General features: G+C 32.5%; 1 protein-coding gene across 1 annotated transcript; it reads right to left on the bottom strand.

Moving 5' to 3' along the window:
* Positions 1 to 4,780: 4,780 nt before the first annotated feature.
* Positions 4,781 to 6,305, bottom strand: LOC145092180 (uncharacterized). The gene has a single exon (XM_079030093.1). It carries the CDS (start codon positions 6,291 to 6,293, stop codon positions 4,965 to 4,967), a length of 1,329 nt encoding a protein of 442 aa, XP_078886219.1. The 5' UTR covers positions 6,294 to 6,305; the 3' UTR covers positions 4,781 to 4,964.
* Positions 6,306 to 15,547: the final 9,242 nt, after the last annotated feature.

Below are 15,547 nucleotides of genomic sequence, written 5' to 3'. Positions count from 1 at the left end.
TAAAGTAATACTCTCATAAATACAACCGAACTCGACCCTAAAAGTCAACAAGGTCAACGGTCAAACTTTGACCCGACTCGTCGAGTGCACTAGGGCAACTCGACGAGTCTACACGTGTCCACTGACTCTCTTAGACCCTATCTTGGCACGTCGAGTATTTCCCTCAACTCGACGAGTTCCACCTGGCATGAATCGCGGGGCCACCCCAACTCAACTCGCTGAGTCTCAAGAACAACTCGGCGAGTTCCAACTTGAACTCAGACCCCTGACTCTCCCTGACTCACCGAGTCATTCCCCTAACTCGAAAAGTCCACTCACTGAGTGATTAACGGGCCACCTTCATACTACTCGCCGAGTTTGTTCTTCGGACTCGACGAGTTCATGCCATGCACAAACTCAAAACGACTTTTGAGGTTAGATCTGTTCCATACAATCATAGATCTGGCCTCCCCAAGCATGATAATCACGTAAAGTTCGGACCTTGACACACATATAACATCTAAATGGTCCAAAATGGTGATTTAGCCCCAAAAATGACATTCCAAGCTCAATACTCCCAAAATGACTCATAAAGCTCCAAGGGTTAAGGTCTCTGGACCTCTTTGGGTCCAGATCCAGAACACAAACTCGAGAAGGGACCAACCACTCCACTAAATCAACCTCTAAAAGGGTTAGAAAACCCTAACACTAAGAATAACACCAAAAACTGAAGAAGGTTCGAGAATAATACCTCAATGCAACCTCTAAGAGCTCAAAAACCACCAAGATCGCACCTCCTCAGCCTCCTCTTGCCTTGCACACTTCCTTCTTGCAAAAACACCCACAAAAGTTCAAGATTGGCCACTCCTACCTCACAAACGCTCTAGATCTCTTTAGGGTTTCTCTCTGGGGGTTGGTGGCCGCAAACGACGGCCATAAGGCCCTTTAAATAGGTCTCAAACCCTGGAAATTAGGGTTTCATTAAACAACGTGGACTCGCCGAGTCCAGCTGTGAACTCGCATACGAATCCGCGACTCTACTCGGCGAGTCTAGACGCCAACTCGCCGAGTTCCCCCATAAAACCCAAAAAATAAAGGAACAAATATCATACCTGGGAATCCGGGTGTTACAATACTCGTGCTGCTAGGGTTTTAGTCAAAACCCTAATGGACAGCTTAGGTCTTAAGCAGTCCAAGGAACCTTTTGGAATAGGGCCTTTATGGACGAAATTAGGATGGACACATCCCTAATTTCGTCCATTCCTATTCTATAAGGCTTCTCAGCCCAATATTAACTATCACACATTTGAGAGTTTAAGTCCCTTTTATTTGATTAATGTCTTTTAGCTACATAATTAATTCTTGTCTAATATTAATTAAACTATATGATTTCTATTTTAATATATTATTCATATAATATATTAATAAACAATAATAACCTCTCTCTCTCTCTCTCTCTCTCCATAAAATCACCATGTCAAGTTGCTTTGGTGAAGACAACCCAAAAGGACCATGCACAACCGGGTCAAGTACATACCAAATATAGTTACGGGCTTAGAAACTAATCGAACAGTAACAAGTCGAAGGATTTATATCATTTAAGGTTCTCGTTGTTTGTATAGAGGGGACCGATACCTTATGTGACAAACTTGGGGACCAAGGGTGCTACAGTAGCACTGAGTCAGCTGCCATTGTAGCATCCATATAAACAACTGGTGAACACACGACAATACAAACTCATTATAAAGGTTAAAGGGATTAAATTAAGACATAAACATCTATTTATTACCTATAGAATACAAAAAAAATAATAACTATTTAAAACAAATGGAAAAAATTATAGGGATAAATTGATATTTTCGTTTAAAAGATTAATAAATAGAATTAATTGATTTATCTATGAATCGTACACCACATTCAAACGTTACGAAAAATATCTGTTAGAACACCCTACACTCTGTTTTTCACCCGCCACCCAAGACCTACGCCACAACCTAAAACACAAACGCCTTTTGTCGTTTAGACTTGGAGCAATATAGAACCAATGTCTCCTTATAGGTTAAAGGGAAATAGACTTATTAAGGTAATTGACTTTTTTGTTTGTTCACATCTAGGTATCTATCTTTTTTTTTTTTTTTTTTTTTTTTTTTTTTTTTACATATCAAGGTAACGAACTTTTTGAAAGTGTTCACATATGACCATTATGACTGGCTGTAGCAGGTTACATCCGGTCATAACCGATTATAATGGTCATATGTGAACACTTCCAAAAGGTTTTTACCTAGATGTGTACAAAAAAAAGAGAGTTACCCAGATGTGAACAAACCAAAAAAGTAAGAGTAAATTACATCATTGGTCCTTGTGGTTTGGGTAATTTGTGCGTTTGGTCCATAACTTATTTTTTTTAACTTGGATGATACCTACTGTTTATTTTTGTTATGCGTTTGGTCCCTGTCTTACCTCAAAAGACTATTGTACCCTTTTTAATTTAATTTTTAATTAATTTTCTTATTTATGTATTTACTTTTATATATTTAAAAAAATTAATAGATTTTACATATTTTTGTATCTTCTCACCCTAAACCTGAAACCACATTTGAGAAATTTAAGTTGGTAACCATTTCATCTCTCATCCTCCTAGCTTCTATTTCATTTAATCTTTAGTGACATCGATGTTTTCACCATCCATTTTTTTGGTCCTTCAACTCCGACGAACCAACACCACAACCCTTCTATTGGGTTGTAGTGGTGGAAAATTAAATGAAGAGACAGTGGGTTATAGGTGAGGAAATACAGATATGTAGGGTCTATTAATTTTTTTTAATATATAAAAAATAAATACATAAATAAGAAAATTAATTAAAAAATACACAATAGTTTTTTGAGGTAAGACATGACCAAACACACAACAAAAATAAATAGTAGGAATCATCCGAGTTAAAAAATAACTTATGGACCAAACACGCAAATTACCAAAACCACAGGATCGTTCGTGTAATTTACTTTTACTTTTTCGGTTTGTTCACATCTGGGTAACTATTTTTTTTATACACATCTATGTAACAAACTTTTTACATCCGGTCATAACCGGTCATATGTGAACACTTCCAAAAAATTCGTTACCCATATGTGTACAAAAAAAGATAGTTACTCAGATGTGAACAAACTGAAAAGTTAATTACCTTAATAAATCTATCTCCCTAGGTTAAACCAACAAACACAATGAATTTTCTTTCAGTTTATTTTTTGTTCGATACCAACCCTGTCTACCTCCTCCTGTATATTTCAATGGCAACGCAGTCTCGTCTTAAGTTGAGATTATCTTTACTTCTGTCGCAGCGTAGGTAAATGAATTAAAGGTCTGTCTTTCTTTCGGATTTCATATACTTACTATCGATTCAAATTGCATGTTTGCTCTTCCCTCCTTTTTCTCTACGGATGTCAATGTCGTATGTTTATTACAGTCTCTCTCCATCCTTACAAAAGATTAAAATGTTCAAATTTGGTATGTATGTTTTGTTTTTCTAGTTTGAGAATGTACTATCTATCTCTTAATGGAAATCCTATCAACTATAATAAATGAAGATCAATTTTATCACATGTCAATCTCTCATGAGTTTTGACACTTGTAATTTTATGATATTTTTGAAATAAATAATATCCATATGTCAATATCTAAGTTTTTTCAAATTTTAAAATTAAAAAAGTCACATAATACTTATATATTTATATATGTAAAGTATTTAATATAATAAATATGATAGTAATTCTAATTAATACGTTTCTTCTTTCCTTATTTTAAAATTTTATTTAAAAAAATATTTAATGTTTACATGTTAATATTTAATTTTTTTAATCAAGCCGTGTAATACACGGGTTTTACACCTAGTTTCGTAATATACAACAAAACAAATCTTTTTAGGATATGAAGCTAAGCAATGAGCCCATTCCATGAACTTGTCTAAGGACATGGGGAGTAGCTAAAAGAAGCATGAGCAGAAGATAGTTATATGGTATCAGGTTGAATGTCTTTTCTTCACTGAGACTTGAAAGGAAGACGGAGTCTATTTTTTGGTGTAAGCATCTGTTTAACTCAATGATACTATGATAACTGGGATTGACACTTTAGTACTTCGTTTCTATAGCTCAGAGGGTGATGGAAGAAACGCTAGTGAAGACAAACATGCGTCGTTGAAAGAAAGATGCTTTGAAGTCTGATAAGGGTAGTATTGGAAAAGAAAATATCAAGAAGGATGTGAATCACCATGATGCAGACAAGATCAAAGGGAATGGCTTAGTGACAAGACGTTGACATGGCAGTAGCTTTTTAGCTCCTTATGTAAGTTTAGATGTTCTGGGCACCTGCAATTGTTTTCTACCTTTTTGATTCTAGAAATCATTGTGGTTTTGGTGGTTAATTGTTGCAGGATTTTGGTGAAGATAACTCAGAAAATGAGTCAGATGATGAACATGGTGAATCAGGTGAAGAGATGACGTGTCAATGGAAGTATGTTGCTATTATATATGACTAGATATCCATTAATTGCAACCAGTACTTGTATTCTTCTTCAGTCTTTCTCTTTAAAGCGACTTACTGAGGGCAATGATATCCATCTGTTGCTTATGATGAACGAACTCAGAAAATGGAAAGAAAATCACCATTCGGCTTTTGATGAGTTTTCTCAGATATTTTTCTTGGCATCATATTGTAAATCTTTGTACTTAAAGAGTTGCATCAGGAAGATATGATATTTTGTATTCTAGTAATACAAACTGTTAAAGATGATAGAATATAGATACATAGCACCTAATGAAGACTATTTCTTTATAAAATTTCCATTATGTTCATAAGCCCTGAATCTTACTTGATACATCCCATGATAATGGGTTTCTTTAGTGAATGTGAATGTAGAGAATATTACACAAATGCAAGTCTTATTTTATTTAGGAAGACAAACCTCGGTCATTATTGCCCAATTTTGACTCTATCGAACAAGTCCCAAATTGAGGATCCCCCAAGAAGTCTGTGGCCATGATTTCTCCTTGGATTTCATCACCAAAACTCTACACCATGAGATCCAACCTTCCCATGACATTCTCTTATCCCATGGACTTCCCCATTGGAGAAGAAGCTTCAACCCTTCTTCACTCTCTTTCTCTGCCTCTTCGAACCTCCCTTGGCTCAAATAAATCTGCGCCAAAACCACATGTGGTTCCCCAACAAATGGGTTCTTCTCCAGACTCCTTTTCAACACATCTTCACACCCATCCAATCCTCTCTTTGACACGTTACAAACACCTTCCCAGTACATATCTCTTGCTTCTATCTGATCCTTGGCGCTCAACACTTTGGTGCAATTTTCAAGAATTGATGGCGTCACAAGCTCGATTTCTTCATCTCGGTTTTTATTGGATGATTGAGGTTGTTCAATTGAGTACAATTCTTCTTCTCTAACGATCAGTGTGTAAATTGCTCCCATCCTTGATATGGAGTTCATCCATAGTCCTGGCTTTCCATCCCCCGGCCACATCGCGGTGGCCCAATCATTACCGGAAAATTTGAGCATCCCATCTGAATTATCGAACAATACATCCTGAAAACTGAACAGTTGATCGCTGAAATCGGCAATTGTCATTAGCAGGAAGGTCGCTACTACTCTCCTCGATAGATGCACATCTTCGCCTGTTTTTATATGCTTCAACACGATTCCATCGGCAGGCAAAATTGATTGAAGTTTCTTCCTCCACTCTTCATCTCCGATCTCCAAAGCACCTTTCCGTGCATTAGTCAACGATCTCTCGGAGTCCTTTAGGTGTTGCACAAGCTCCGATTCGTTGGAGTACTGGAACAGCAGGTCATCATGGATAAGCTGTTGGCGAGGCACGACACAGAACAAGTGGATCAACCGCTCCGCCGCCTCGCCGACGTGTCCACGAACGATGTCGCGGCCAGTCGAAGGATCGAAGATGGCGAGGTTGACGTAAGAATTAGAGTAAGCAGAATGGAAGAGGCCGCAGAGACATACTGCATCAGGAGCACCCCATAGTTTAAGGATCCGGTAGATGTCGACGAGGTGGTCGAGGAAGCTGCCGTGCTTGTGCCAGCACTCGCCAGCTCCGACGGATTTCAAGACCGCGACTAGGGATGGAAGTTTGACGTCGACGTTCTCCAATTGTCCCCGGAGAAAGGGCCGCGCCGATTCCAACAGGGTTTGCAGATGATTGCTTTGTGCATCAGAGGTTGTATACGGCATCCTTTTGTTTTTTTTTTGTTCCGGTGAGTGTGAAGCACAGGGATAAAGGTCCATAAACATAAATCGTTATATTCGATAAAAAAAAAAAGGTCGCAAAGATACTATTTGAATATCTATACCTGGTTAAAACCCGTGGAACTCACCGGTGTTAATTTTAAATAGAATTAAAAAATTAATTATATAATAAAATAATATATCATTAATTTAGGAAACTTATGAATTGTAATATTGTATTTTTTTTAATAACTTTGTGATTTATATGTATTTAATTACACAATAATTTGGTAAGATTAATAGAAATTGTTACTGTATTCGTCACTTTTTTCAACCCAATTTTTTACAAATGAAAATCAATCAACCCATCTTATGCAAAGCTCGTTTAGAAACACTAAAAAAATATGTAAACATATTGATGACTGATCATGACTTGATTTATACTTGCAATTATCTACAATTAGCTGGATTTCCAAATTAGTTATAATCGAAGCAACAACCAATATAAAGATAGAGAAACTAAGACCGATAATAATGTAGTTACATACATATATTTACATATTTGTATCCATGTTTAGCAATACCAGTGTAAATGATAACATAACCCGTCAAACATCATAATCAACCGTTAGAAGAAGATGTATATTTAGAATTCTCTTTTTTTTTGTTTGCACATATTAGTGACAGTAACCATTTTAGTTTCTCTAATCATTAAGCCAAACTGCAATGAAACAATTAATCATTTCAAATACATGCTAAAAACATTTATATCAGCCTTCATAGATAGGAAATAAAAAAAATCATGAAAAATTGTTTCTTATAATGCTCAAAATAAAATACGATTGTTTATAAATACATAAAATAGTTGAATGTATGATTTAGAGTTTTTTTTAATGTAATTCAAAATGTTCGATTACTCTTCTAAATGCAATGTTGAGATTATGAATACCCTACAAGTATTTCATACATAATGGCATCACAGACCACCTGAAAAAGAATTAAAATCACATGATCATTTGATTTATATGACAAAACAATTATATTTCATACTAAATTTCAATAATTACTACTTTAAAATACAAGCATACCATCTACAATTTAAAACAAATACGCAAATGTGTACCATTGAAATTCCTTGAGCTAAATGCCTTGCAACATAAAGAAAATGTAGAAACCAATGTTTAATCTACAAAAATAAATAAATAAATAAAACTTATCAGGTTTTTCTAATGCACACATGTAGATCTTAGATATACATTAAAGGAATTCACAATTGGTCGGGGGACACAAAAGCTAGAAGCTAAATATGTCTACAAATAAATAAAATAATCATTAAAAGGCATGTAATTAATTCACATAGAATGGAGAAATCAATTATATTATCTAAAAAAGGATCAAAAGTTACTTCCATTTTGATACTCAAAAAAGAGATCCACCAAAGCCACAAAATGAAATAAAACTTCTTTGGTTCATACCAGAAACATAAACCTTGATAATCAAATCCACCAGCTTTGACCTACAAAACCAACCACCATCAAGTTAGTCGACACCTGTAATTTCAAATACAATTACATAAAAAACCCTTAAATTTTACCTTTTAACTCAACACCCCAAAGCTTGGACATCGTGATAAGTTAAAAAATGTTAGTGCTCAGAGGTTCATCATTCATTTCTCCAACTCCAACTACATCCAAAGTTCAAACATTTTAGTACACATTGCAAAAATAAAGTACTCGCCTCAAAAATAACTTTATAGTACTCGCCTCAAAAATAACTTTATTCAAAAAGAAATAGAACTCAAACTGTTTACCAAGATATCATGGACGGACCTGAAAAACAGATTTGCGAGAACTACTACATGGTTAAAAAAAATTAAAAAATTGATGTTCTTAGTAAAGTCAATAAAAATATACATGAATTGTAACATCTACAAAAAAAATCACATGAGTTGCAAAAAGCCATGGTCAAATAATTCCCATGCGCCTAATTCATCTCCTTTGTGCCTAATCACCTAAAGCAGAATATAGAAAAATAACAATTCCAAGGGTTGAAATATGACCGGTTGAAAAGTTATTTTTCCTATATCACCGGGTAGTCAAAAGAGCATAATACAATCAGCCTTCCCTTTAAGCTTATACTAAAAACAAGCAACACAAAACATGATCAGGAATTCAAAAATATTAGCAAAAATATAGAAAATGGTAATAATGAATTACCTTATTCAATAGTCAAATTTAGCAGCAAAATCGATCTTGAACATAAATAAGCTGACAAAACCCCATTTGATGCATTTATCAATATATTTTATTAAACACATACATCCTCATCTTGAAGCTAAAACTCACATATAACAGTAGGTTGAGAATTGTGAAACATTTTGAATAAAATCTCAAAATAAATTCCTACAATAAAAAATGTATAAGACTATACACAACTAACGTATTATTATCATTAATCTATGCAGTAAAAAACTGAACTAACATTACTCTATGTTCCAATGTCTAAGACCAAGCATTTATCTTGTTTGTTATGGTTCAGTTACTACTTAGCAATGTTTTTGATTTCATCCTTTTCAGCTCCTGTAATCCTTTACATTGATGGATATTTCTAAAGCGAAAACCCAAATTATTGAACATTAGATTAGGTTTTTTTTGGTTTTGAGGAGAATCGTCGTATAAAAAAGAGAACGGAGGGGAATGCGATTATTTTAAAGCAATCTAGTGACTGCAACCTAATAACAATCAATGCCCCACCAACCAAAAATGATTAGAAAATGGTAACTGAAAGCATGTAAACCTTATAAACATACCGAGAAAGCGTTGGGTATGCGGGGTTTGGAAGTTGGGAATCAAATCACACGTACCTAGGATTATGTTCATCATCGCCTTCGCTCCTCGACATCTACAATGTAGAAATATAAGTACACAAACGTAAACAAAATATAAGAAAAAACCCTAGAAAGAATTATATCCTGAGACGACAAATAATCGAAAGAGAGAATAAAGTTAATGATTTGGGGGAATAAGAATCATAAATCAGATATAATTTCTTCGACAATGGTGGAAGCGATTATGAAGGATTATATCCTAATTTGCTGATTTCTTGGGATATCATTTTTGAAATTCAAAATCCAGCTGTGTAATCCTATATGTTAGGAAGGAGATCGTATAAAATTAACATATTTTTTCAAATTATTTCCATAATCTTTATTCATTTAAAATTAATGCTTGAATATTTTGAATGCAGTTGACAGCTAAAATTTCCGGATTTATTGCATTAGTTTGAATTTTGATTCAATTTGAATTCAATGGCATTTACGTAAATATAGATGAATAAATGAGCGGGAAAACTCGATTTTGGGGGTCCTTAGAGAGTGACACGTGGTAGAATTCTACTTATTTATTAGAATTAGGATTTGATCATTTTTTTCGCCATTTAAGAAAATAATCACCTGTTTCTGAATATCAGAATAGATATTTCGGACATATAAATTAGATTCTAAACTGCTTAGTGCTTACTATTTTGAATTTTGGAGAATCGTAATTCTATTTAATTTTTCTGTTTTAAATTTTAAATACGTTATTTTGTTGTTGATATACAAATCAAGTTCTTAGCTTCCATGCTGAGCTAAAATAATTTAGAAAAAAAAGAAATAGGATATTTAAACATAGATTGAAGTTAACGCAAGCATAAAATTTAGGATATTTAAACATATAAGTTTACGCAAACATAAAATTTAATCTATTCTAATAAATAAGTCCTCCTTAATAAATAAATGTTTTTTTTGCTACATGTCATTCTCTCATGAGTTTTGACACTTGTCATTTTGTGGTATTTTTGAAAGAAATATTATCCACTTGTTATTCTCTCATGAGTTTTGACACTTGTCATTTTGTGGTATTTTTGAAAGAAATATTATCCACTTGTCAATTTTTGGTTTGTTTTAATTTTTAAAATTAAAGTCATATACTATATATGTAAAATATTAAATATCATATATATATATATATATATATATATATATATATATATATTAAATACTTTTTAATGTACAACTTTAAAATAAGAAACGAAGAAATATATTTATTGCAATTTAATATATATATATATATATATATATATAATATTAATAAATATATTTATTCGTTTCTTATTTTAAAGTTGTACATTAAAAAGTATTAAAAATTTACACTTTAGTGTTTATTTTTTTTTAAATCAATCCGTGTAATACACGGGTCTCACACCTAGTCTACTCTAATAAATAAGAATAATTTTTGCCACATGTCCTCTTTTCCTTCATTTTGACACTTGTTATTTTCTAGATTTTTTTGAATTATTTAATATCCACTTGTCATTTTTATAGTTTTTTTATTTTTTATTCAAATCTCAAATGCCTCCTCATATTAATTAATTTTATAAATAGATTCATTAATATACATAATTACTTTCTATTTTTGAATTCCTCTTTCTATTAATATATTAATTAATGTATATGTATATTAATGTAGATAGTAAATTCCATTTGTGAATTCATATTAATTAATTTTATTAGTATAGATTAACTAAGACCAAATTATATAAATAGTACATGCGGTTTATCAAAATGTCACAAACTCAATCATTATTTATTTTTTATGAACATGGTCTTTGTGGTTACCAAAACTTTTTTTAATAAACTCGTGTAATACTCGGGTTTCACACCTACTATATATAATAAAAAAATAATTTCAAAGAAAACAAGATATATTAAAAAAGTCTTAAGTCATTATATTCTCTCTGCACGCCATTACAATTTAACGGATCCAAAACACGTTGTTGATACATCATCACCCAATGAGCTCAACCCTTGTATGATGCTCCGATTAGTTGAAATTCGCCCTTGAATCTAACTATATTTTTTGCTTCTCCAATGAGTTCAACCCTTGTATGAAGCCTCATGTGATGAAAAAGCATTATACTTGCCATAGAAGCAAAGTATAGAAAGATGAAAACATCTTCTAAGGGAGCCATCCATAAAGAAATGACATTATGAAGAAAAAGAAGACAACGATAACTAGCACAAAAAATCATGACATTGAATATGCCTCAATGGTAGATAAAAGAATGTTGAAACTGAGGTTATAGAGTCATAGTTTGGGAAATTGTAGAGAACATGAATGGAGTGAAAACATGATTTGAATGAGAGAAAGCAAATTTTCTTTACCACTTTTTTGAATTTCAGTTTAAAAAAGTTGAATATAAGTGGTTTTTTGTATGTATGAATTATGATCATATTTAATGACCAACTCTATTAATGAAATGTCTGCATTTTTAAGGTTTCATATCAAATTTATCATATAGGGCGTGTTCGACAAAACTAATTGGTAGCGGGTAGCGAGTAGCGAGTAGCGGGTAGCTGGTGTTTTATTGAAAGATACTCCATGTAGCTTTTGATTTTGAAGCATTTTGTTTAGGTTAAAAGTTAAACGCTAATGTCGCCGAACGAGGTTTTTTCCTTTTTACTAATGTTTTCTTAAAAGCTAGAAGTCAGAAGCTCCCAAACACTACGTGCTAAACACGCCCATAATGTGGTTGTAGGTTTTAGGTTTTTACAATTCACTTTTTACATGTTTATTCCATGCATCACATTGTATTTAGCTTAGCTTTTCACATACACACACACACATATATATATATATACTTTTATGTCACATGTTATTTTTCAGTTTTGTAAGACTTAATAGTTTTTTCCTTTATTTTTCAACTGACACATGATAATAAGGTTAAAGGAAGTGGTAACACTCTTAACATCTTGCCACGTCAGATATTTGGATGCCACCTCATTTTTGGACATTTAACACCTAATCTTAGCATTTGGTAAGAAGTGGTAATATTTCTAACACTCTATTTTTTTCTAATTTAATTAAATTACCTTATTTTAATAGACAAACATTTTTTGTGAACAAATGTTAAACAAATTTTATTTTTTTGATTTTGTTAGGAAAATTTGAAATACATTCATCGAAAATGAACTTAGTCCAAACAAATCAAAGCTCTACCAAATATATAGCAAACTGCATTTGGTAAGTTCTAATTTTCTACCTTTAATTTTAATTAAGAAAACCAAAATAATAATACTTAGGATTAAATTCAGGTAACATTTACAAATTGCAATGCATCTTGGAAATTTAAGGCAAATGTCCATCTCATAAGTTTATGAAGAAATATATTTGATATTCCTCTTGTAGCCACAATAAAGAGGCCAATTAATAAAGTCAGCCAACAATTAAGGAATCTAATTGTAACCCCAATGAAGAATGTAATCATGTTATGGATATAATTACTAACCTGCATTAATGATAATGATGGATAATGTTAACGAAATTGCTACATATTAATTACAATAAACAAAATTTGATGAGGAAAGAACCATGTTATGGATATAATTACTAACCTGCATTAATGATAATGATGGATAATGTTAACGAAACTGTTACATATTAATTACAATAAACAAAATTTGATGAGGAAAGAACCTACTTTTTCACTAAGTGCAAATTGGATAATCAATATATCACTTAATACGAGACTCACAATGTTGCTATTGTTGCCACATGTGTCGAAGAAACTCATATCTTGATTTAGAAGTACTTGGACATATCTAGACCTAATAACAACTGTGTGTCTTTCTCCAGTAAGAATCCAACATGAAACCTCTGAATGGAAGAGTGATTACAAAATGAGTGTGAAAATGACAGATAAATAAAAGTAGATAAGAATATGTACATATCTAACTAGCAACAAAAACACCACCAACAATATAAAGAAGGGCCAGAGCAAGCTGCATACATCATGAAAGTGTATGAATTTACGGTTTTATGATTATGATTTTATGAACAATTGATCTCAAGAAGCAAATGGTTTTGAATCCCATTAGAAAATTCTAATGCTTTAAAATTGATCCGAATTATTTGATGATAGGAGAAAATCTAATTACTAGATTCACAAATAGCAATATAATTATTTTCAAAAAACAGCTTCGATAACCACCGAAAGAAAAATCATCATGAACCGGTCTTTATGCTACATATAGAATAAATGATATTTGAGGAATTTCATTGAGAAATTTCGTCGAGCACTTGGTATTCATCTAAACACAATGGAAAGAAAATTTAATTACTAGATTCACAAATAGCAATATAATTATTTTAGAAAACAACTTTGGCAACCACCGAAAGAAAAAATCATCATGAATTGGTCTTTGTGTTACATATAGAATAAATGAAATCAGAGGAATTTCATTGAGAAATTCCATCGAGCACTTGGTATTCATCTAAACACCATGGAAAGACAACGGAAAATTGCAGAAATCAAACACAAAAATAAAAAAAAAATAGAGTATATGAGTTGATAATTCATTGAAATATGAAGAACAAAATAGAAATAATGGTGATGCATAATGGAATAGCAAAATAAATTGAGATGTAAAAAAGATGAACCAAAACCCGGGATGGAAGTTACCACAATGAATGATTGAACACCACCTTTACTCCTCTCTTTCTCTTCTCGCTAAGATGCTGGTGAGGCTTCGCTGGCGACCCCCTTGGCGCAAGCCAGGGGGTGGTGTTCAGGGTCCTTAGCGACCTCATTAGCGATGCCCACTCCATGTAGCCTAAGGGGATGTTTGAAATTACTTTCCACAACAGTTTATTAGCTTTTTGAAAAGTTAATAAATAAAAAAAATGTTTGGCAAACTCAAAAATACTTTTCAAAATAGTTTTTCATAACATTCAAAAAAATACTTTTTAATAAGGATGTAAAATTTGGGTTTTTAAATTTTTTTTATGGTTTTTTAACCAAAATAAATTCAAAAAGCATTTTTTCAGTCATACACTTTTTAACTTAATGATTTTTTTACCATAAAAAATAATCCAAATACCTTTTAAAAATCTCGGATTACATGCTTTAAGCCGGTACACACTTGTTTGAATTTTGAACCGTCACTACCACAAAATGACTAAAAGAACCCGTTTTCAACCGGGTTTTATGTGGGGCGAGTCCTATTTGAAAAAAACAATAAAACCCGGTTTAACAACCGGGACTTATTAATGTAATATATCCCAGTTCCTATTAACAAAACGGGGTCCTTTCTTACTAAAAACAAGCATTTTTGTGTGGTCATGTAGCCCGGTTCTGTAGCATACAACCGGGTCCTTTTATTGTTTTTAATTTTTTTGTATTTTTTTCATTAAACTTGTAATCCCAATACATTATGATTACAATTCATTTGGTATTCCCCAAATCTCTGCCATCTCTCATAATTTTCATTTGTGTTTCTACTGAGCTTGAAAAAGATGCAAAAACATCAACAACCTACAAAACAACATAATATTAATAAATCAAGAAATTTAGATATATAATAAACAAGGGAAGAAAGAAGAGAAAAAGTTTATTAAAACCTCCTGATAGATGCAAATTACTTAACCTCCTTTCACCCACAGACTGAAAACCACAACCAATAATTCTCTTGTCCCACTTCAAAAGATACCTATCAGTACCAGCACAGAAAGATAAATAAATAAATCACAAAATACCAACTAACTATAGACATGTAATCACATACCTGCTGTCATAGAGGATGCATCTAATCTTGAGCTTGATACCTTAAAAAAAGCTAAAGCTTTCACTAACCCTTATTGCTTGCATATAGTGGAAAATGACTCAAAGTGTATCCTTATAGGAATCAGTTGTATACACTACAATAATAAATACAGTATACTTATTATTTTCTACTTTAAGGAATCATCTACAAGAAACCACCCCATGACATGTTAAGAATGAACTAGCATCCAATAGCAAAGGTAACTAGATGGATTTTACACCTGTCGGGGCTTTATCAATATCCTCAAAAGCAACCCAAAATTCATTAATGATATCCTATAAGTCGAAAAAACACATCCCCGTTAGATTTACAACTAACTAGTTAAGAAAAAAATTAACAACAAATGAACTAACTAACCTGAGTAAGGGAACCAAGTTGGCACCTAAACTCACCCAATTGTTCAGCACACAAATAACTCATGATTAGTGTTTTTCCATCAATCTGCACATCCATGTGAATGGAAATAACTAAAAAATGGTGAAAACATCAGATTTTTAAATTTTTTTTAAGTATATGTAAGAATTAGAAAACTCAAATACTATATAAAACATAACATGCTTATCATTTCCTTTTCTTATGATTGCTACTTTTTCCTTGTAATTCTTCCCTGCAAGGTGCTTCTCTAAATCAATCTTACTTGATGGACTCACGTTAAATATAAGACATCTACCCTCTATTT

The sequence above is a fragment of the Lactuca serriola genome, chromosome 3, assembly GCF_051521515.1.
Source record: "Lactuca serriola cultivar US96UC23 chromosome 3, Lser_US96UC23_V15, whole genome shotgun sequence".
Lineage (NCBI taxonomy): Eukaryota > Viridiplantae > Streptophyta > Magnoliopsida > Asterales > Asteraceae > Lactuca > Lactuca serriola.
Note: the sequence above shows the minus strand (reverse complement) of the source record. Positions and strands in the feature narration are given on the sequence as shown.